The sequence below is a fragment of the Neomonachus schauinslandi genome, chromosome 5, assembly GCF_002201575.2.
Source record: "Neomonachus schauinslandi chromosome 5, ASM220157v2, whole genome shotgun sequence".
Lineage (NCBI taxonomy): Eukaryota > Metazoa > Chordata > Mammalia > Carnivora > Phocidae > Neomonachus > Neomonachus schauinslandi.
Genome location: NC_058407.1, coordinates 166,831,051 through 166,853,482, shown reverse-complemented (window position 1 = coordinate 166,853,482; position 22,432 = coordinate 166,831,051). Strand labels below are relative to the sequence as shown.

The window sequence follows — 22,432 nt, the reverse complement described above, 5'->3', positions numbered from 1 at the left end:
CAACTCCCAGGGGCCCCATTCGTGGTGATTCCTGCCCTTAGTGCCCTCTGCACATAACCCGAGACTACAGCCCATCCCCCACACCCCCCCGAGTTGTGCCCTGCGGCTCCCCTTCCCTCCTAAGCCCCCTCCCCAGTGCCCCACCTCCATCCAGTCTGAGCTCTTTCTCCCCTTTCCAGGTCTCATGGGACTTTGCCCCCATCCTGGCTTTATCTGACCACCGCTGTGTGTCTTCCCTGAGTAAACAGTCTTTTGCTGGGCTTATGCTCCCAGGGCCTGGCCCATGGCTTGCTCTCAGTGACCTCCCCCACTCAGTTCAGGCCAAGTGGCCTCAACCCCAGCAGGAACTGGCTGAAACTCTCCTGGTTGGGGAGTGGGGCAGGGGGACAGGCTTCCTTCTCTCTTCAGCCAAAAGACCTCCTCCTCTGGCAGGCTGGGAAGCCTGGTGGTGGGAAGGGAGGAGATAGCAGGGGACAGACCCAGGAGTCCTGGTCCCCCAGCCCCTCGTTCCCCAAACCGCCCTCATCAAGCCCACACCAAAATCGCTGGGGAGGCAAGTGCCCGGATGGTGACTCGGAATAGTAGTGATGGGGCCAGAGGGGACGGTGATAAGGACGGGACTATACAGTAATCAGGGTGGAGCCGCTCTTTGACATTCCCAGGACTTCATCCTCAGACCCTCTCCCTGACGGTCCCCACCCTGTCTGCCCACCCAAGCCTGGAGTGAGGGAGCCCTGAGGTGTAGGGATCCTGGTGTTCAGGACCTGACCGTGGCTGGGGCTGCCTGCCCCCTGCGTCCGGGTGCTTGGGAGCTGTGACTCAGTGTCTGTCTCCAGGCTGACCTCAGCAACGGGCCCGGGGGGAGGGGGAGAGGGCAGTTTCCCCCGAGACTGGCTCTCCAGGATCCTGACTCAGGGGCCCAAGGCTGAGGCCTTGAAGTGCCTTTGTTGGCCCGGGTTCAGGAATCCAGAGAAACTGGTCAGGGGGCAGGACCCAGGGACTGAAACCCCTCCCTCTGCTCCCGCCCCCACCGCAGAGCCATATAACCGCTCCCGGTATCGGGTGCAGAGCCCGTGGCTGAAAGGAACCGTTTAGGTGCACTGGCCAGGCTTGGGCTTCTGACTCCGGAGAGCTGGGGAGCTGATCTGACGTGTGTGGACTCCAAGAGAAAGTCTTCCCTGTGGACGCCGAGGGTCTGTCCTCCGCGCTTGGATTCCTACAGCCCCCAGGGCCGGACCCCCACAGCCTTCCAGGTCCTAGAGCCCCGCAGACGCTGAGCCATGGCCTCCATGGGGCTGCAGGTGATGGGCATCGCGCTGGCCGTGCTGGGCTGGCTGGGCGCCATCCTGAGCTGCGCGCTGCCCATGTGGCGCGTGACGGCCTTCATCGGCAGCAACATCGTCACGTCGCAGACCATCTGGGAGGGCCTGTGGATGAACTGCGTGGTGCAGAGCACCGGCCAGATGCAGTGCAAGGTGTACGACTCGCTGCTGGCGCTGCCGCAGGACCTGCAGGCGGCCCGAGCCCTCATGGTCATCTGCATCATCGTGGCCGTGCTGGGCGTGCTGCTCTCCGTGGTGGGGGGCAAGTGCACCAACTGCGTGGAGGATGAGAGCGCCAAGGCCAAGACCATGATTGTGGCGGGCGTGGTGTTCCTGTTGGCCGGCCTGCTGGTCATGGTGCCCGCGTCCTGGACGGCCAACACCATCATCCGGGACTTCTACAACCCGCTGGTGGCCTCGGGCCAGAAGCGGGAGATGGGTGCCTCTCTCTACATCGGCTGGGCCGCCTCGGGCCTGCTGCTGCTGGGGGGGGCCCTCCTCTGCTGCAATTGCCCGCCCCGCACCGACAAGCCCTACTCGGCCAAGTACTCCGCCGCCCGCTCCGCCCCAGCCAGCAACTACGTGTAAGGCGACTCAGCTCTGTCCCGCCGGCTTTGTTCCTCCCTGGACTGAAGGCACAGCCCGTGAGCCCAGGCTGGCCCCAGGGCTGGGCAAGCGGGGACTGAGCCAGGCCATTGGTCCGGCAGCCCTCAGCCCCTTCTAGCCCCCTTGGACACCGACCTGAGGCCCCCTCTACTCCAGCAAGGATGGACAGAAAGAGACTCCTGTGCCACCCTCCGCTGAAGGGCCGGGGGATACAGGAGAGGGGGCAGAAGTAACAGGTGTGGTGGGGGAGGGGGGAGCATGCTCCTGCTGGCCAGGACAGCTCAGCCCTGACTTTGCCTGGGCTCTGCCTCCGAGTGCGTGCCCTGCGCATGCCCGTGTCGGCCAGGAGATCGGCTGGGGCCTCGCTCACCCACCTGACCGCGGAGCCAGAGTTGACACGGAGTTGACAGACGGGTTTGTAGGGGAGGGGTGAAGATGCTATAAACTGGTTTGGGTAGTGGTGGGGAGGAGGCCATGGAGGCTGCCCAGGCAGCCCGCACCCCTTCCTGCCCCCACCCTGCAGCCTCAGGGCTCCATCTCAGCAGCCTCGGCAGCAGGACCCCGGGACTCTTGGGACTTGCGACATCCGCCACCCCTGCCAAGGTCACTGGACATCCTGGGGACGGCCCCGGGGGCGGTCTCTCCCTGGCCTTCACTCCCAGGAAGTCCTGGGCCTTTTCCCTGCCTCCTCTCTGGTTTCTGTTTTGTAACTTAAGGAGATCTGTTTGTCATGGTAATTACTATTATTTTCTACAATAAATGGGACCTGTGCACAGGAAGACCGTATCGTTTCTGATTTCAGCCGTGAAGGTGGGCAGGGCAGGGCTGGCAGCCTGGGCAGGGTGTCGGCGAGGAGCAGGACCACTGTGATGTGGCCGGGACAAGAACACTTAAAAAAAAAAAAATGGTTTTGAGGAATTGTGACAAATCAGAGCTGGCCCTCACCTTTGGAATCACCTTGCTCAAAACCCTTCGTTTGTTAAAAGGTGAAGCCAAGGGCGCCTGGGTGGCTCAGTTGGTTAAGTAACTGCCTTCGGCTCAGGTCATGATCCCAGGGTCTTGGGATCGAGTCCCACATCGGGCTCCCGGCTCAGCGGGGAGCCTGCTTCTCCCTCTGACCCTCTCCTCTCTCATGCTGTTTCTCTCTCGCTCGCTCTCTAATAAATAAATAAATAAAATCTTAAAAAGAAAAAAAAAAAAAAGGTGAAGCCAAACATAGGAAACACGCTGTGTGCCCAGAACTGTGGTGAAGGGTTGGGGACCCCAGGAGGGAGGCCAGGTAAGAACACTCAGCTCTGGGGAGTGGGCCACCTGCCCTCTCCCCCTCTTTGCCCCCGCTTTGTCTGGGAAGCCAGGCTGGTCCGCTCACCCTCCAGGTCCCATGTCCTGGCCTTGGTCCAGGCTGTCCCTGCTGTGGGTCTGGAATGTCCTTTTCCCTTTCTCCAGCCCTCTGAATCCTGCTCGTCCTGAAGGCCCAGCTCCAAGGCTCCTTCCTAATGAGCCTCCAAGACACACCTGGAGCCGAGCTTGCTGACTCTCTTTAGAAATGAGAATCCTGGGCACGTGAAAGTATTTGGTCAAGGCCAGAGGCACGGGTTTCCTGGTCCTCCAGTTGGGGTGAGAGGACCTGCCACCATGGCAGGAGTCACAATGTCACATCTGTGGCCCTACCATGCCTGGCTCAGGGACGGCCTGGGGTGGGAGCCCTCTCTGTTCTGTCTCTTCTCACTTCCGTCCTTCTCAGGGACAGATGTCACTTTCCTGGGGGAGAGAATCAGAGCCAGAGGCCTGCGACCCCTTCTGGGACTCATTTAATAGGCAGAACTCCCTGAGGGGCAAGGTTGGCACAGGGGCCCCATTTTACAGATGAAGCAGAGGAGGCCCAAGGATGGGCCTGGCTGAGGTCACGCGGAGGGTCAGAGGTCAGTGGGGGGCTGAGGACTGGGCCTCACTCCCTCCACCTGGGCCACATCCTGCTTCCGGTACAGGTAGACAATGCCGGAGATGAAGCCATCACTGTCCGAAGTTCCAGGCCCCACCTCAAGCTCGGAGGTGGCCAGTTCCCACCGGTCCACGGGCCAGGCCACCAGGCGTTGCCACGCCCCAGCCTGCTCCAGCCCGTCCAGCGTGGCCTCCAGGGCCTCCTGGTAGTGCAGGTTGGATGGGTTGGTCCTGGTGGTCAGACACACCAGCCCCCCTGGGGAGGGGGGGTGGGGGAAGGTGGGTGGGGGAGGGGCAGGAGCCTTGGTTCCAGGCTCGAGGCCCATCCCTTCCTGGGAAGGTTGTCCCTTTCTACTCCTGTCCTCAAGGGCATATATCCTCTCAGCATTGTCCCCGGGCCAGCCTTTCCCCACCTCCATACCTTGGGGGCTCACCATTCCTGCCCCAAGAATACCCTTCTGCGCCCTCAGCCTGACAGCCTCCTATGCACCCCTTCCAGGCCCAAGTGCCCTTTACCCTGGGAATTCTTGGCTTAATCCCCTGGACGGGGAGGGCGGGGGAGGGAGGGGTCTCCGTCCTCACTGCTCACCCAGCCCCTCTGCCGCAGGATGAGGCTGTGTCTGGAGGAACAGGAAGGAAGCACTTTGGACCTCGGGCAAGTCCCCTCACCTCTCTGAGTCTGTTTGCCCAGCTTACAGAGTGGGGCTGATTCCCCGGGGTCACAGGAAGGACTACGTAGTCATTAAGCACTGGCTGAATGAATAAATGACCTATCCCTTCGGGTCTTCTCCAGGCACCTATAGCATGCCCAGTGTGGGCTCAGATACATGTAGGAGAGATGGTGTCTGGAGGGCTTCCTGGAGGAAGGGGTGAGGAGAAGTAGGACCCTCCGCGGTGGGTGGATGGGGCTCCATGGGAGGAAAGGCTCCAAAGCAGGGAAGTCTGTGCCACGTGGGCAGACAGACGGGGCTCCGGCCAACTGAGGGGCCTGACGAGCATGGGCTGGGCTGGTTCTCATGGGAGCTTCCTGTTCTCTCGAGCCCAGTCACTACCTCTCTGACCCCACTCAAGACCCCACTTCTGTCAGCCTGCACGGTTCCCTGAGGCCAAAGCCTGCCCAGACCTGCCCAGGCTTAGCCACGGGTCCTGCTGGGCCCAGTGGGGGCGAGGGAGGCAGGGAGAAGATGCAGTCTTGCTGTAACAGGGGCACCTTTGGGGCTTGCTGACCCTGTCCCGCAGCCGAGTCAGGGCCCCACCACCGTCCCGCTCCGTCATTCCCCTTTCTGCCCATGACTTCCTGCGGCTGTCTGCCTGACTTCTTGTTTCCGCCTGTGGCCGCCTTCTGGGTGGGCTACCCTCACTCCCCGGCCCGGCCCACGGAAACACCGCTCTCCTCTGACTGCTCCCCTGTGGCCCGGCCCTCTTCCCCGGGCCCCGGCCTGGGGTGGGGTGGGTTGGTGATGGAAGCGCAGAGGGCAGGGTGTGTAGCTGCGGCCAGGAGCGCAGCCCAGCTGGGCACAAGGCACAGGTCAGAGCACAGTGAACAGAATCCGCAGCTGCACATGAGCCCGCATGGGGAGTTTACAAAAAGTGCCCGCCGCAATCCCGTGGGGGCCGGGGCCCTGCCACTGCTTGGAGGCGAGGAGCCAGAGCCAGAGGGGAGAGTGGAGCTGTCCGACGGCTAAGAGGCCAGCTGGCTACCCATCTGCCCCTCCCGTTTGCCTGGGTCTGTTGCCAGTGGCCGCCGGTGGCTGGGATGGGAGGCTAGGCTGTGTGACCTGGGGCAGGCCCCTGCCCCTCGCCTGGCCCGAGAAGTTCTGAGGCTGGTGTCTGTGCGCGTGGTGAGGGGGAAGGTGTGTGCACAGGTTGGATAGGCCGCTCCTCACCTGGCTTGGTGACTCGCAGAAGCTCAGGTATGGCACTGCAGGGCACCTGGCCGTCACTGAGGGCACCCACTATCAGCACTGCGTCGAAGGTCCCTATGCAGAACGTGGAGATGTGTGTGGGGGTCTGTCTTTGTCGTGGCCTCATGATACCCAGCAGGAGGGACCAGGCCTGCTATGGCAGGTGTGGCCCCATCCTGGCTGACATCAGATCATGGGGTGGAGTGCTAGAGAGAGAGGGGCTCACAGGGGCTCAGAGAGGGTCTCAGTGAGGCTTTGGGGGGGCTCAGTGGGGGAGGGGGCTTGTGGAGGGGGATGGAGGCTGGGCAAGAGAAAGGTGCCTGGGTGGGAGGGAAGTACCTTCAGAACTGGGCAGAGGCTCCTGGCCCAGAATGCAGAGGCTGAGGCGCTGGTAGAAGCCACGGGCTCGGGCCTGTTCCAGCATCTCTGGGCTCCCGTCCACTCCATGCAGCTGGAGGAAGCCCCGAGCCTGCAGCTGAGATTGAGGGGGGCGGGGACTCAGTCACAGTTCACACTTGCCATCTCCCAGCTGGGTCCCTGCACCTGGGGAAGGCAGTGGGCCCTGCTGTAAATGCAGTCCAAGTATTTGGGACCAGTGAGTCCGAGGGGGGAGGCAGAGTTCTGGGGCCAAAGTTCTGGGTGAAAGGAGATTTGAACAAATGGGGAGCTGAAGAGAGGGCAGGGATCCAGGGACGCCTCACCTCGGCAGCCACCAGGCCAGTGCCACAGGCCACATCCAGGATCAGGGCAGCATGAGGTGGGCCCGGAAGGGCTTGGGTGAGGCAGTCCACTGCGAGGCGTGGGGCACGGTACTGCAGGGCGGCCACATCCTGGGGACAGAGTGCTGAGCCGATGGGCACCCAGTGCCCCACTGGGGGACCTCCATGTGGGGTTGTCTAGGAGTCAGCCAGGTCAAGCTGTGTGTGTGTGTGTGTGTCTCTGTGTGTTTGTGTGTGTGTGTGTGTGTGTGTGTGCAGGGCTCCAGCCCTGTAGGGACTCCAGCATGAGATGCTTTCCTCTGCCCAGGGGTGAGCATTAGAGAGTCAGTGCACAGCCCGCTGCTGGGAACTGCTCTGCCGGCCAATGCAGCACTCTCTCCTTAGTCCATAGTGACCCCTCAAGAGGCACCTCCTCCAGGCAGCCCCTCTGCCTGGGCTGCAGTCCCAGGGTGGGGAGGTCTTGGTTCCTGATTTCTAGGGGCTGCCAATGTGGAGCCATGGGGCTAGCCAGAGGGCAGGGCTGCTATAGGTGAGCCAAAGAAGGGCTAGTCCTTGAAGGGGGCAGGACTGCAGGGGCTCACCTCATTCTCACGAGCCACCCTGGGGTGATGCGAGGCTAACTCTTCCCACTTTACAGATAGGAAAGTTGAGGCTGGGCGAGCAAGAGAGGTGGAGGTGAGGAGCCTGGCCAGTTTACCTGGTCATAGTCCGGAGCCCAGCGCTTATAGAAGTGCAGCTTGTTACCCAGGTCGGTGATGCCGTGTAAGACCCCCACCCGCGCCCGCGCCTCAGACAGGCTCCGGCCCTCCTCCTGAGCCATCCTCCTGTGGGGACACAGCCTGGGTATCTCGAGGCCCACTGCGATCTCTCCCATTCCCAACCCTCCACCCGCCAGGCCATTTCATAGGCGGTGACAGTACACACAGGGCGAGACTGGACACGTGGCCTTCAGGGCTGGGGGGAGGGTGCTCCCCGCAGCGGGAGGGAGGACCTGCCCGCACCTCCCCACTCCCAGTGCGGTGAGCCGGATTCCAGCACCAGAGGGATCTAAGGAGGTAGGGGGTCAGAACTCACCGCCGATCCGACTCCCCTGCCATGCTTAGAGCACCGGAACTCAGGGCGGGGCTTGTAAGGCCGAGCCTGGCCCCGCCCCCACCGCCCTCGATGATTGGCTTTCCGCTACGAGAAAGTACCCAATCAAAGGGAAGCGCTGGCACCGCCCCTCCACCATCATCCAATGAGCTCAAAGTTCTTGGCCATTCTCTAGCCTGGTAAGATCTGGACTCCTCCGAAGCATTTTCAGGGTTTCCCAGTTTAGGAGCATCTCTGTGCCCTCCCGGCTCTCGACGTCCTTTGTATGCTTTTACTTTTAGGAAGTGAGAGCCTCTGAAATCTTATGGGCAAGAGGGGGACCTAAGATCATGCTTCATTTTTAGAACGGTCCCCTTGGTCTGGGCAACGCCATCCAGTAGAACTTTCTGTGGCGATGGAAATGTTCGATACTGGACGCTGTTCGATAGAGTAGCCACTAGCTACATGGAGCAGTTGAACATCTGAAATGTGGCTAGTGCTACCGAGGGACTGAATTTTAAGTTTTATTTTGTTTTAATAATTTAAATAGCCATCTGTGGCTAGAGGCCTCCGTATTGGACAGAGCGGGGATCCTTGCTACTCAAAGTACGGTCCCCAAACTTACAACCTCTGTGCCAGCATCTTTAGCTTGGGTTCCTCCAGGGGACGCCCTTAAGGGGGAGCTGGTTAGAAATGCAAATTCCTGAGCCCCTCCCCAGACCAAGTGAATCAGAATCAGATTGCAAGAGGGGTGGGGAGGCCCCAGAAGTCTACTTTAAACAGACTCTCCACGTGATTTCTGTGCCCCTAAAGTTTCAGAAGCACTAGCCTAGAGAACCTTTGGGGATCAAAGTTTGGGCAGGAGGAGTTTGGGAGCCTGTCGCAGTTGTCCAGGAAGGAGGTATTGGTAACATGAGCCTGGGTAGCAGTCATGGCTGTGGAGAGATATGGATGAAGTTCAGAGATGTTTCAGCGGTAGAAGCCTGGGCAGCAGGGCTTTGGTGATTGAGAGTGTGTGGCATGGGGAGGGGAAGCAAGCAGTTGGGAGTTGAGCCTTTGGGTTGATGATGGTGCCATTCACAACAAGGGAAGCCGGGGAGGAGGAACAGGTTTGGGGCAAAGAGGATATTCACCATTTGAGGGTGTTGAGTTTGAAGTGTATATGTGAAGATGTCCAGGACACTGTTTGATGCAAGTCTTGAGCTCAGGAGAGAGGTCAGGCTGGAGACAGATTCAGGGTCATGAGTATAACCAGGGGTGATTGAGGCAGCTGGTAAAGGTGAGATGTGTGGGGAGAGAAGAGAAAGAGAGGAGGACAGGCTCAGGACCCCGCTTGAGGACCCCCAACCCTTCAGGGAGGAAGAGGAGTGTCTAGGAGAGCTAGAGAGAACCCAGAGAAGTCAGGAAGGATGCCAAGAACAGAGTGTTTCAAAAAGATGAGGGATGGCCAACACTGAGGTGGTTTAAAATGAGGCTTCAGAAGTGAGCACCGTCTGTAGGGATGTGGAGGTCTTTGGGGGCCAAGGTAGACCCTGATAGTGTACACCAGTGGCCAAATTTACTTCCTCTTTCTGAGTTAGACGTCGTGCCCCAGCCTCCCTCATCTGTGTGTGTGGCTGTGTGGCTGAACTCTGGCCAATAGAAGGTGGATGGTGGTGAAGAGCTTTATTTCCAGACCTGGACCATAAACACCCCCTTTCCAATCCTCTGTGGAGGGGCTCCGAACACCCAGAGGAGAATGGGGCTGCTAAGATGACAGCGTCTGGGACCCTAAATGATTGTGCGTGGCCGTGCCCTCCCCACCAACCTGCATCAGACTGTAACAGGAGCAAGAAATCAACTTCATCGTGTTGAGCCACTGAGATTTCAGGACTGCCTGTTACAATAACTCATCATTTCCCTTAATTAATACAATGATGTTGGCAAGAGCAGTTTTGGGGGAGTGGAGCAAACCCAGATTTCAGCTGTCACCTGCCAAGGTCCAAACCCAGATCTGTTTTGGTCCAAAGGCGTACAGTGAACATGTTGTGAATCCGTTGTGTTCAGCTGCAAATAACTGAACACACATAACAGCTACAGCTTAAAGACAGAGAGATTGGCAGGGCTCATCAAGGAAGCTGAGACTGGGCAGTCTGGTCAGAGGCTCAGCTGTGCCATCAGGGACCCACGCTCTTGTCATCTTCCTTCTCTGCCACCTTGTGCATGGAGGCCTTTGTGCTCATGACTGTCACCTCTTCATGGCTGCTACACCTCCAGACAGGACAGGATGCAGGGGAAAGGGTAAAAACCTAGGCCAGCTCAGACTATTCATCATCACAAAAGCTTTATTGGAAGCCCAGGGCCGTGAATTCTACTTCATCCTATTGGCCAGATGAGCGGTCACTAGCAGGTGAATCAGGGGCGGGGGGTGGGGGGGAGGTTGGTGATGAGGACTGGCTCAGTCAGCTGACAGTGGGGGCCCATCTCTACAGCCTCATGTCCCATTTAGGCCAATAAATATTTATTGTGTACTTTCTGTTTATCAGGCCCTGGGCAGGGCACTGGAGTCACAGAGATGAGTCAGAAACAGCCCCCACTCTACCCTGGCCTAGTGGGGCAAGGGAGATGGGTGTCTTCTCCTGTTCAGGCTCTGCTCACTATCTCCTCAGTATCTGTGTGCAGGCTTTTTTTTTTAAAGATTTTATTTATTTATATGACAGAGACAGCGAGAGAGGGAACACAAGCAGGGGGAGTGGGAGAGGGAGAAGCAGGCTTCCCGCGGAGCAGGGAGCCCGATGCGGGGCTCGATTCCAGGACCCCGGGATCATGACCTGAGCCGAAGGCAGACGCTTAACGACTGAGCCACCCAGGCACCCCAGTGTGTGCAGGCTTTTCCTTCTAAGCCACCCCCCCACCCCCGGGTGTCCAGGACCACTCCTTTGTCTGGGGTGGGGGTAGGTGGGCGCTGTGGTGTTGAAAGATGTCGTCATGAGGAATGACCCTTTAAGTAAAGTGGATAGTCCCAAAGGCAGTCTTGTTGGATCATCAGAGGGAACGTGGGGAGGCCCTGGAGGGACTGCCTATCTGTCCCCAAGTGTCTCAGTGCCTCTGCTCAGTGGTGCCCCACTCACTGATGGGGGGCTTCCTGGTTTGTGGGCACCAACAGGGCTCCTACAGCAATGCTTTCTAGGCCCTGGTAGAGAACAAGACTGGCCATGGGGGTTCCTGGTGGGAGCTGGTGGTCTCAGGATGCCCCTCTGCTATTCCCATGGACCCCAGGCCCCACTGACTTCTCTGCCCAGAGCCCACTCCATTCCTTCCCCTCCAGAGCCCCAGGAAACCGTCCTCGTCTCAGGGCAGGAGGTATTTCTCTGACACCTCAAAGGTTTCTGTGTCCCGTTATCAGCCCCATTAAGTCCTAAACTTTGGAATCCCAAAGCCTTTCCTGTTTTTTTTTTCTTTTTTTTAAAAGATTTTATTTATTTATTTGAGAGAGAGAATGAGAGAGAGAGAGCACATGAGAGGGGGGAGGGTCAGAGGGAGAAGCAGACTCCCTGCTGAGCAGCGAGCCTGATGCGGGACTCGATCCCGGGTCTCCAGGATCATGACCTGAGCCGAAGGCAGTCGCTTAACCAACTGAGCCACCCAGGTGCCCTGTTTTGTTTTTTCTGACAATGACCTTCCCCTGGAGCAGTGGACACCATCCAGTCTGCCCCCCAAAATGGTTTGGGGGGTGAAAAAGAGCAGTTTATGTTTCAAAACTATTGTGTGGCCTCTCCGATGTACAAGCCAGAGGCCAAGGGCTGCAGGTGGCTGAGGTCAGGTGAGTCACCCTCTGGCCAGAGTGAGTGGCGGGAAAGGATCAAGTGGACAAAGGTGAGGCCATGTTAGGCCAAGAGGGCCCACAGGCAAGACATAGTGATGCCAATGGGCAAGAGTTCTGAGGGGGAAGGCACAACTTTTGGGGGCCAGGCGTGTGAGGGTGGGACGTGCGCATGCGTGAGGATGTGGGGGTTAGTCGGGATGCTTCTGGATGCAAGTGCCGGGAACCCACCCCAAAGGGGTTTAAATAGCAGGGGTTCGCTGTTTAGTCTTAGCAGAAGTCCACTGGTCCGCGTACCAAGGCTGGCCCCGTGGCCCACTGATTTTTCTTTTTCAAAGATTTATTTATTTATTTGAGAGAAAGGGAGAGCATAAGCAGGTGGAGGGGCAGAGGGAGAGAGAATCTCAAGCAGACTCCCCGCTGAGCGAGGAGCCCAATGTGGGGCTCGATCTCATGACCCTGAGATCGTGACCTGAGCCAAAACCGAGAGTCAGGCGCCCCGTGGCTCACTGATTTCACCAAGGACCCAGGCTCCAGTCTCCTGTCCGTCACTGTGTGTTTGCTCTGAGGGTTCCTTCTGGCCACAGGATGGTGGCAGCACCTCAGACATTCGTGTGTCCTCACATAGAAACCCCGAGGCAGGCTGGGCCTTGTCTCCTTGTCTCTCTCTTTCTTTGGCGGGAGGACATTTTCCCAGGAGCCCCGAGGCTGGGAAAGGGAGGTCTGGCACTTCCAGGCTCGGGCGTGGGAAGCGAGCCCTGCCTGTGGGAAGCAGGGAAGGAGGGGGGGATGGCTGCTGGTGCAAGGTGCAGCCCTCCCCCACCCCCCGCTCCTCGGTATGTGCAAACGCGTGCACTTCCACCTGCCTCTGTGTCTGATGGGTGGGAGCGTCCCCAAGGGCCACAGTCACCAGGCCGGGACAGGCTTTCTAACCCTGCAGGGGGCAGAGGGAATTATAGCTTCAGATCTGCATTTCACAGAGACGCCCAGAAGGCAGTGTGGGGAGTGGACCCCAGCCTGTTGTAATGATCCGGGCCAGAGCTGGAGGCCCGAGCAGCGCGGGGTGGCGGGGGGGGGGGGGGGGGCTGCCAGGGAGGGACTGCCATGGGATTGACAGGTTGCAGGGTGATTGGGGACGAGAGAGCAACTTCCCTTCCTTCTGGTTTCCTGTCTCCTTTGCTGCCTCTTTCTTCTTCTCTGCCCTCTTCCTCCTCAAGTCGGAGAGCGCCCCCCACCCCCAAGTCCTGGGCCCGTTCTTGGTCTCTAACTACACCCACTTCCTATATGATCTCATCTTGTCCCGTGGTTTCAAATACTTTTTCTATGCCAGCGATCCCCAAAGAGGTGACTCCAAGCCCTGACTCTCCCCTGAACTCTGGACTTGTGCACCCGATACCTCCCCGTGGAGGCCACGAGCCTTTCTCTGGCATCGCTCCCAAACCCAGTTTTCCTTGTCCCCACTCCCAAACCTGCCCCTCCTTGTCCTCCTCCTCCTTGCCCTCCAGAACCACGGTGCACCCAGGGGCTAAGTCCAAGCCGTTTTTCTCTCATCCCACATGCCCATGGCCTCTCCCCTCTGCTCCTGCCACTCTGGTCCTGTCTACCCTCCCCTCTCACCCAGACCCCTGCTGCAGCCTCCTCCCTGGCCTCCCTGCCTCCCTTCTGCCCCCACCCGCAGTCCATTTTCCTCAGAGTAGCCAGAGGTAGTATAGACTTTTGTTTTTAAAATGGAAAATTTCAAACACACAAGAGATTAGCACTATAGACCCCATGTTTTTGTTGATCAGTTAACAAAATATGCCCAACCAGAATGTTTTTACAGTATACATTGTTTTTAAAGATTTTATTTATTTATTTGAGAGAGAGAACACAAGCAGGAGGAGGGGCAGAGGGAGAAGCAGGAATGCTGAGTGGGGAGCCTGACATGGGGCTTGATCCCATGACCCTTGAGCCAAAGGCAGATGCTTAACTGACTGAGCCACCCAGGCACCCCTACAGTATAAATTTGATGAGCTTACTCTCCTGCTTAAAACCTAAAATCCAAATTCTTACCACCCTCATCCCTAACTTCTCTCCTCACTCCACCATCCTAGCCTCTGCTGTTCCTGGAACATGCCATGGTTACCCCAAGACCTTTGCACTGCTGTTTTTGGTCTGGATCACTCTTCCTTCAGATCTCTGCTTACATGGTTTGTTCTCAACCATCAGGTACCCACTACCCAGAATGAACAAATGTTAGCATTTTGTCATTATTGCTCCAGAATATGTGAATGTAGAAAAAGACCAGATTATAGAGGAAGCTGAGACTCCCTCTGAATTCCTCCTTCCTCCATCTGCTGCCCCAGGGACCCAGCTACCACCCTGAACGGGCAGGACCTTTTAGGTCTTGTTTTTATATTTTTACTGCATGTGTCTGGAACGTATAATAATGCTTACTGGGTTTGAGAAAATGTATATGAACGTTATCATTTTATAGCTATTACTCTGTAAATTCCCCTTTCACTTAACTCCCCCCCCTTTACTATGTTTTTGAGATCTTTCCACATTGCTGTTTACAGAGCACATTCATGGTAACCACTGCTTAGTCATCCCTCAAACAGATACACCCAATTCATTTATTCATTTCCCTACTGATGGAAAATGATGCTGCCGCAAATAACCTTGCACATGTTTCTTTGTTCACAAATGAATACTTCTGGAAGGAGTACTTTACAAAATGGGGTTTGCATTCTGGTAGGGAGTAACGAAAACAATTCAGTTCATTGTAAAATCGAATGACTAGAAAGTGCACATTGCACATAGTAAGGGCAATTATTGTCTTGTGAAGTTGTTTCGGTTTCACATATGTAGGCAACGGGCAGCTGAGAATAACACCTTTCTTACCATGGATGGCTCTCAGAGTCTGAGAACCCAACATGGAATTGCCAGGTGGGGGCACATGTCATGTTGGATGCTCTGGTTGCCCCCACCGACTCACCGACACATTTTGTCAGACTTTTTTGGTTTTGCAAATGAGTATGAGAGAGTATCTCATTGTGGTTTTAATTTGCATTTCCCTCGATTACTAATGAAGGTGCACAGCTTTTCATAAGTTTGTTGGCTCTTTGGGTTTCCTCTGCTGTGAGTTGTCTTTGCCTATGTGTTCTGTTGAGTCGCCTGATTTGATCTTACTTATCTTTATGTTTGTAGGAGTTCCTTAGATGTTCTGTATATTCCCGATACTGATTCTTGGACTGTTTCACGAGTTGCAAACATTTCTCCTAGGCTGATGCTACCTTTTGGCTTTGCTCATGGTGTCTCTGTACCAGATTCAGCAACAAAGAGTTTATCGGTCACTTGGCCCAGGACAGTGGCAGTGGGGATGTGGGGGCAGAAGCTAGATGGCCAGTGGCTGGTGGTGGCAATAAGATGTCTGCAGCATTTATTTCAAAAACATGGCTTAAAAGGTCAGGTGAGGGGGCACTGAGGGACATTTTCCTTTTAGTAAAAATTGTGTATATTTAAGGCATACAACTTGATGTTTTGAATATACATATACGTTGTGAAATGGACACCACAATCCAGCTAATTAGGGTATCTATCACCTCTACATAGTTACCATTTGTGTGTGTGTGTGTGCGTGTGTGTGTTGAGAAGATTGAAGATCTATCTCCTTAGTAAATTTCAAGTAAACCATACAGTATTGTTAGCTGTGCTCACTATGCTGTGATCTCTAGAACTTATTCATCTTTATAACCGAAACTTTGTACCCTATGACCAACCCATTTCTCCCAACCCCAGCCTCTGGCTGACAACCACCGTTCTTTCGGTTTCTGAGTTCGGCTTTATTAGATTCCACGTGTTGGTTAGATCATGCAGTATTTCTCTTTCCGTGTCTTGCTTATTTCACTTAGCATAATGTCCTGCAGCTCCATCCATGTTGTCAGGAATTTTCCTTCTTCAAGGCCAAATAATATACCAATGTGTGTATGTATGTATGTATGTATCTACCTATCTATCAATCTATCTATTACCTATCTACCTATCTCTCACACGTTGGAATGTAAATTAATACAGCTACTATGGAAAACGTACGGAGGCCCTCAAAAAATTAAAAATAGAACTACCTTAGAGTCTAGCAATCCCACTTCTGGGTATATATCCGAAGAACTTGAAATCAGAATCGTGAAGAGCTATCTACTCCCACGTTCACTGCACCAAAATTCACAACAGTCAAGATATGGAAACAACCTAAATGTCCTTCAATGGACGGAGGAACACTTTGTTTAGGACACAAGAAGCCTTTAGGACACAAGAAGAGAAAAGAGCAAGCAGGGAGAGGGGGAGTGGTTGAGGATGGATGGGTGGTGGGTGGGAGAATTTGTGAGAGAGAGGTCTAAGTGAGCTGGCAGAAATCAAGTACACTAACCATATTGGTCCTGAACAAATTGATCAAGAAACAAATTAGTGAAAATTGTATTTCCCATTGCTGTTTGTTCATTTGTTGATTGTTGCACTGCACAGGTGTGACTCTGCAATCAGTTGCTGGCATTTATGCATTTTTGTCCATTTATCAGACCTTTTATTTGGGGAATGAATAATGTTTTTGAACAATGGGATGGTCTGGCCACTTTATATCCTTTTCAATATTTTTAAGGCATTTTTACTCATTTTTGTGTTCAAAATTTTATTGAATTAATTTTAAAAGGTATCATTGACCCTTCTTTATATTTGGCTATGTTCTGGAATTTCAGAAATGTAGTCTTGGCCTCCAAGTGAGTCCCCTGAAAGTGGTTCGGTTGAGATGAATATTTCCATATGTTGGCTTATGAATCAATTCAATTCACGCACCGTGGAGGTCATTTCTTTTTACAAATTTGCGCATGTTTTAAAGCAATTTTGCCTAACTTGTAGCTTATTTTGTTTTGAAAAATTCTTGAGTTAACTTTCCAATCCACAGGTGCTGACTTCGTTGACCCACCAGCCACCAAGCATTGGTGCCGGGCCAGGTGTTGCTCAAAGCACTTCCCAGACCCTGTTTCATTGACTCCTCCCCATAACCTCACCTGCTAGGTTCTACAAAGTATATCCCAGTTTTACAGAAGAAGGGACTTGGGGCGGAAGCACAGACCTGTGAGTAAAAGTCAGAGGTCAGTTCAGAGTCCAGGTTCCTCTCATTCATCAGTTCTTAATTATTATTTTTGTATTTAAGGGGCTTCGATAAAGCCATTTTTAGACAGCCAAATATACAAATTCCAGTAACTATGAAAGCATATTTATCACTTTTGTGTACTTCTGGGGGGGGGGGATGAAGATTTGAAATAGAGTGAGATTTTAACCCTGGAACATGAAAGAAAGGAGAATATTTATCCAGATCATTTCCCGTGGTTTCGCCTCCAGTAACCCAGGCATGACGAGACACGCACCGGGCGAGCTCCTCGGGATGACGCACGGTTGTTGTCACAGGGAAACCAGCCTCCCAGACTGACTGGGGACAAAATAGCAATGGAAAACTTTCCACCCAGTGGAGCATCGCGCGCAGGTGCGCCGGGCTCCGCACCGCCGGTGTGTGCTGCCCCCGCGCGGCCGCACTGCCGTCCTGCACCCGCAGGGGAGCGCACCTGAGAGCCCTCGGGCCCCAGGAATGGGAGCAAGTCCAAGGTGGGCTGCCTGCCCTCCTGTAGCCCTAAGTCCTGGGCTGGGGAGGGGAGTCTTTGAGCAGCGGGGCACGGGGGAGGAATGGCGCCCTCTGGCGTCGGGCAAGGCGGCGGCCACTGGTAACTGGGTTAACCCACCTGGTCCTCCCTGTTACCCTGCAAGGTGCGGACAGGGCCAGGGAGGGAAGTCGTTACAGCGCCATAGTGCACGGATGGCTTTGAACCTAGGTGCTGAGCAGGAAGGAGAAGGGGATGGAGGGCTCCCGGCCTAAGAACCCACGTTCTTGGCAGGAGGCTTGGCAGGAAGGTGAGGAAGGAAGGTGGGGGCGGGGGGCTCTGGGGTTTCCGGCCAATGGTACTGCATGGCTGGGGCTAGGTGTGGGGGAGCTCCTGGCCTCTGTCATTGGATTTCCAGGCCTGTGGGCCCCTCTGTGTCCCTTGCCTCCTATGGTCTGAGCAAGCACAGAGCCGCAGAGAGGCCTTGCTGAAATCTCGCTTGGGGACCAAGCTCTGGAGGGCATGGGGCGACAGCTGACGGAGGTGGGATGGAGACCCAGCTTGGTCTTGAGAGATGCCCCGAGGGGCTGCCCTGGCGGTCCTGCCTGGACCACAGGGTCCGGGGGGTTTGGTCAGTGTGAGGTTGAAGACCATTGACTCAGCCTTAGTGACAGTAGAATTCTCGGTATGGCGCGGTGCTGGGTGATAGTGGGGGAGGAGAGGGAGGAAGGAAAACAAATTGCAAATTCTACTTTCTGGCCCTACTGTGTGATTCCCAGCAATCTGTCAGGCCCTTCCCCAAACCCACGCCTCCTCCCCACCCCCACCTTGGTGGGCAGCACCGCCGTCCGCCCTTCATCCAAGCTTTCTCAGGGGGACGGCTGACCCCTGCCTTGCTTTACCTCTCTTTCTTCAACCCTCTGTTGGGAACAAGTGCACAGGTCTCTCACGGTTCCGCACACTGATCTTTGATCTGGGTTATCTTTTCAGGACGTCTGTGTATCAGACAACCTGGGCATATATGGTGTCTCCATCTGGGGCAAAACGCAGGCATGCTCCAGCTTGATAAAGATAATGTCTCACTCAGGAGCAAAAGGCAGCCTTGCTTACCGCCCATTACAAAAGATTTGGGTTCTGTGAGCCCAGGCTTACTCTCTCGTAATATACCCACTGGGCGGACAGGTGTCCTATGGCCCCGTCCATGTCACTCTGTGGGATTTGGGACTCAAGGAACCAATGCTAAACCCTTAGCAGCTAGTGCTGTGAGCAGTAGATGGTCCTTCCTCTCTGACCCAGGAACCTCGTGCTTCTGCCAGCAGCCAAGGAACTTGGGCAGGCTGGCTGGTTAGCCTGCAAGTAGGGTACCATCTTGAACCTTTCCCCGTATATGTTGTGGATTCCTAGCTGATGCCGCCCCCAGCCCCTGCCCCAGACCCCTTCTCGCTAGTCTCACCTCCTCACGAGCGGGAGGGACTGTCCTAGAGCCCACAGCAATCTCCTTGCTGCCTCAGCTCTTGCATGGCTCTCACTGTGTAAGAGAATATTCCACGGCCCCCGTGGCCCCCCTTCAAAACTTAGCTCAAGGTGACGCCTTAGTGCCGTAATGTTGCAGGCACACAGGGCGGGTGGGGGAGGGGCAAGGCAGAGGACTGAGTGGAGGGACTTTGTACACTTCACCCCCCAGACCCCAGCTGTTGCCCCAGGAGAGGAAACGAATGGGTGAACAGGACTGCCCTGGGCAGAGGTCATCCTTGACATTCCAGGGACTCATTATGGCAGGCTTCCATGTCCAGTTGGGCAGGTGGTATCCTGCACAAGGGTGCCCGGCCGAGGTGGCAAGTGAGGACTGAAATCACGCTGTGTGCAAGGGCTGGGGTGGCACCCGCCCTTTCTGATGTGCACAGGGGGGCCCTCCAGTCACCCGGCCCTGCACTACAGGAGCCTGTCCTGCAGAGGGCGTGCTTTTAAAACTTTCTAAAAGGCGTGACCGCACCCTCCTGCAGCCTCCTGGGGCCCCCTACCCGTACCCAGACGGGAGAGCAAAGTGAGAAATCCTGTGATCAAGGTTCTGGATTCTCCCAGAAAATTCTAAGCCTCTGACCCTAATCCCAGCGTCCGGCAAGCTTCGTGAGATGCTCCAGGCGGCCGATGGCCTCCTGGAGTGGGCTAGCTCAGCAAATTGTCCCCTTTCCTTCAGTCCTTGCCTCTCTCCAGAACTCTCTGGGGCCTTTGGGTCAGCACACTTTTTCTCCCCTGCTCTCCTCTCACAGCTCTCAGGCATCATTAAGATCTGAGAGGAAAAGTCACAACTTCATTTCTCTGCTTTGTGACTGGGGGTGGGGTGTGTGTGTTTCGGCGGGGAGCCTGCAGGTTTGGGCAGCTGAGGCTCCCATCTGTTTCCAAATACTGTGTCACCCATGGCCCTGGGGGTCAAGATTTCTATTTCCTGGGCCTTTGATACGTTGGGATTTTCACGGATGTGGGCAGGTGTAGCACCCAGCCACCCTCAGCCACGGTTTGGGGAAGGGCCTGACAGATTGCCGGGAATCACGCAGGCCCCACAGCCGTCCATCTGAGGACCTTCTCCGGCGTCCCTGTGGCCAGGCCAGATGTGGAGTCCGGGGCAGTCTCCAACCATGAAGGGGACAGGACGGAGAAGACAAATACCCTAGTTTTTGTGTAGGGCAGGGGCGGGAGGCAGGTAAGAGGGGGTCTCTTGCGGCAACTGGGTCCCCATGGTAACTTGGCCCCCACCCGCAGTATCTGTGAGGTCACCCTCCCTCTCCCAGCTGGAAGAAGAGGAGAAGGGCCAGACATGGAGGCCGTCCCTCTGGTCAGATCCAGGCTCTTGGGGATTCTTCTGCTGGTGGTGAAGCTCTCAGTGCTGGTGAGTGGGGTGCAGGGGGCACTGGGGTGGGGTCCTCCCAGCCCTTCACAGCCACCTCGGAGCTGTTGGACTGCATGGACCTGTCCCAACCCATGGCACTAGGTGACTGCCTGCCTCAGAAGCCCCACCCCCAAGCCACGGTGGCCCTGGTGGGGTGCACAGCCAACCCCAGGTGGCTGTCTCCCACACCGCTCCTTAGCGCTCCAGGTGGTCCTCTGGACAAGGGTGCGTGGGATCCAGATGGGGGGCTTCTGAGCTCTGAAGAGGGGCTGTTCAGCCCCAGGACTCAGGTGGAGTTTACCCGTTTACAGACTCTTTCCCCACTCAAGCTCACTCTTTTCTCCCCGTGGATGGGAGACATCATATCCACCCTGTCACCCAGGACAGAAGCCCGGAGATCTTCTTGGGTCCCTCTCTCTCCGTAGGTCCCTCAGTCCCTCGGTCACTGCCCCCATGCCTCCCATCTCTCTACCCCTAATGGCACTGCCCTTTGCCCCCAGGCGCCCTCATGACACCAACAGGCAACGGGTGGGCAGGAGAGCCCAGGTGTTTGGGAGACAAAACCTGCCCGGGGTTCAAATCCTGCAGGATCAGAGGGCTGAGGGGGATGGGTGGTCACTCCTTCTATAATAATAATAATAAACCTACTTCCTTCTGTCTAGAGTATTATAAATACTCACTTCAATCCAAAGGAAAGAAAACAAGGATAATACGAAATACTTTCTAAAGCCCCCTCCTGAGAAAGGAGTCCTTAGAAGTGGGCAGATAAAGATCATTCTTGTTGGGGCAATTGAGGCCTGGAGAGAAGGAGGCCCGCCCGCGGTGGCAGGTGGGGCTCCTCCCCCACGTGAGTGACAACGGGTTGGCTCTCCCTCCCTCCTGCAGCTGGTCCAGAACCGGGTCCACCTCTACAATCTGCTGCTCCTCAAGAGTCTCCTCTTCAACCACTGGCTGTCGGGGCTGGCTCAGGAGGCTTGTGGGTCCCGCGGCCGCCAGGCCCATCCAGCCCCCGGGCTTGCCGCCAGCCCCCTGGGCCGGGCGCTGCGGGCGGGCCGGGCGCTGCTAGGCGTCCCCGTGTGGCTGGGGTTGCGGGCGCCCCGGCTGGTGTGGGCGGGCGTGCGGCGCTGGGCCCCGGCCTTGGGCCTGTCTGCGGCCACCGGCACGGAGCTGCTTCTGTCCTGCCTGCACAGCCTGATGCTGGCGGGCTTGCTGCTGTTGCTGCTGACCTGGAGGCTGTGCCGGAGGGCCCGTCGCTGCAGCCTGGCTGGGCTGCTCAGCAAGGTGGGCGGGCCGGGCGCGGGCCGGGCTGCGTGGGGGCAGGCCTGGGGGCCCTGGGCCCGGCCATCTGCCCATCGGCGCATACCCTCCAGGCGCTGCTGGACAACCGTGTGGTGCCGGAGCTCCGGGCCCTGCTGAGGCGTCTGTACTGGTGGGTGGAGACCACAACAGCGCTCACCTGGCTCCTGGCCTATCTCATCACCTGGACCACTTGCCTTGCCTCCCACCTGCTGCAAGCCGCCTTTGAGCACACAGCCCAGCTGGCCCAGGCCCAGGAAGTTGAGCCCCTGCAGGGCTCAGGACCCTCGTCCACGTCCCCGCTCCCCAAGCCCCTGGGCCCCAAGGCTGGGCCAGCCCTGCCGGAGCACGGGACCCCTGCAGAATAAGTGTGTCCCCATTTGCCTTTCTGGATCTGGTGTGGCCTGGGTCTCGCTCTGTGTCCCTCTTCCCTACTGGTGTGCGTGTGTGTGTGCGCGCATGCGTGCCCTAAGGCTGCCTCTGGGAAGGAGGGCCCTGGATCTGTGCCAGATAACCCTCTCCGACACTTGACGTACATAACTTTGTTTAAATCTCCTAGCATTATAGGTTTCAGGTTTGATTAGCTCCATTTTCCAGATGAGAAAATTGAGCCTCAGAAGGTTGAACATTCCCAAGGTCCCCAGAGTGAGTCAGGGGAAGAGCCAGCACTGGGGCACAGACCTAACTTTCGCTAGGTCTGTGCCCCTGATTCTCAGGACTGTCTGTGCCCAGGGCTTTCAGGGAGATGAGTCGTTAGAGACTCTGGCCTCTGGGGGGTGCTAAGGCGTCACATTGCAGAAATTTAGAAAGTTCCTTGGAGAAGTAGTGACTCCTGAGCTAGTCTGCAACTAGCCCATCCATTCCTTTATACCCTTAGCCCCTCATTTTACTACTCAGCTGCCCATCCATCCATCCATCTGCCGGTCCATCCATCCATCTGCCCATCCATCCATCCATCCATCCATCCGCCCATCCATCTGCCCATCCATCTGTCCATCCATCCATCCATTCTTCCATCCATCCCTCCATCCACCCACCCATCCATTCATTCCTCAACCTGTTTACCCACCCACTTACCATCCACCCACCTCGATTACAAATCCATCCATAGATCCATCCATCTATCCATCTCCTCCAGGGAGAGGGAAACATCCCAAATCTCAGCTGAGGGAGCTAAGCAAGCTCAGGTGGCTGTGGGGCAGACTCCCCCTGCCCCTGAGGCCAGTGATTCCGTGAGAGGATGGGGAGGGA

General features: G+C 56.3%; 3 protein-coding genes across 3 annotated transcripts; 2 read left to right on the top strand and 1 right to left on the bottom strand.

The window, feature by feature from the left end:
• Positions 1-1,052: 1,052 nt before the first annotated feature.
• Positions 1,053-2,701, top strand: CLDN4 (claudin 4). The gene has a single exon (XM_021700525.2). It carries the CDS (start codon positions 1,281-1,283, stop codon positions 1,908-1,910), a length of 630 nt encoding a protein of 209 aa, XP_021556200.1. The 5' UTR covers positions 1,053-1,280; the 3' UTR covers positions 1,911-2,701.
• A 1,112-nt stretch (positions 2,702-3,813) lies between these two features.
• METTL27 (methyltransferase like 27) lies at positions 3,814-7,577 on the bottom strand. The gene is given in 6 exon segments (XM_044915134.1): positions 3,814-4,003; positions 4,005-4,125; positions 5,756-5,848; positions 6,113-6,248; positions 6,475-6,603; positions 7,190-7,577. Coding segments are annotated over 6 exon segments (783 nt in total). The 5' UTR covers positions 7,367-7,577; the 3' UTR covers positions 3,814-3,876.
• A 12,236-nt stretch (positions 7,578-19,813) lies between these two features.
• Positions 19,814-21,549, top strand: TMEM270 (transmembrane protein 270). The gene is made up of 3 exons (XM_021700411.1): positions 19,814-19,885; positions 20,771-21,166; positions 21,256-21,549. The coding sequence occupies exons 1-3, from the start codon at positions 19,814-19,816 to the stop codon at positions 21,547-21,549; spliced, it is 762 nt and encodes a 253-aa protein (XP_021556086.1).
• The last annotated feature ends 883 nt before the right edge of the window (positions 21,550-22,432 follow it).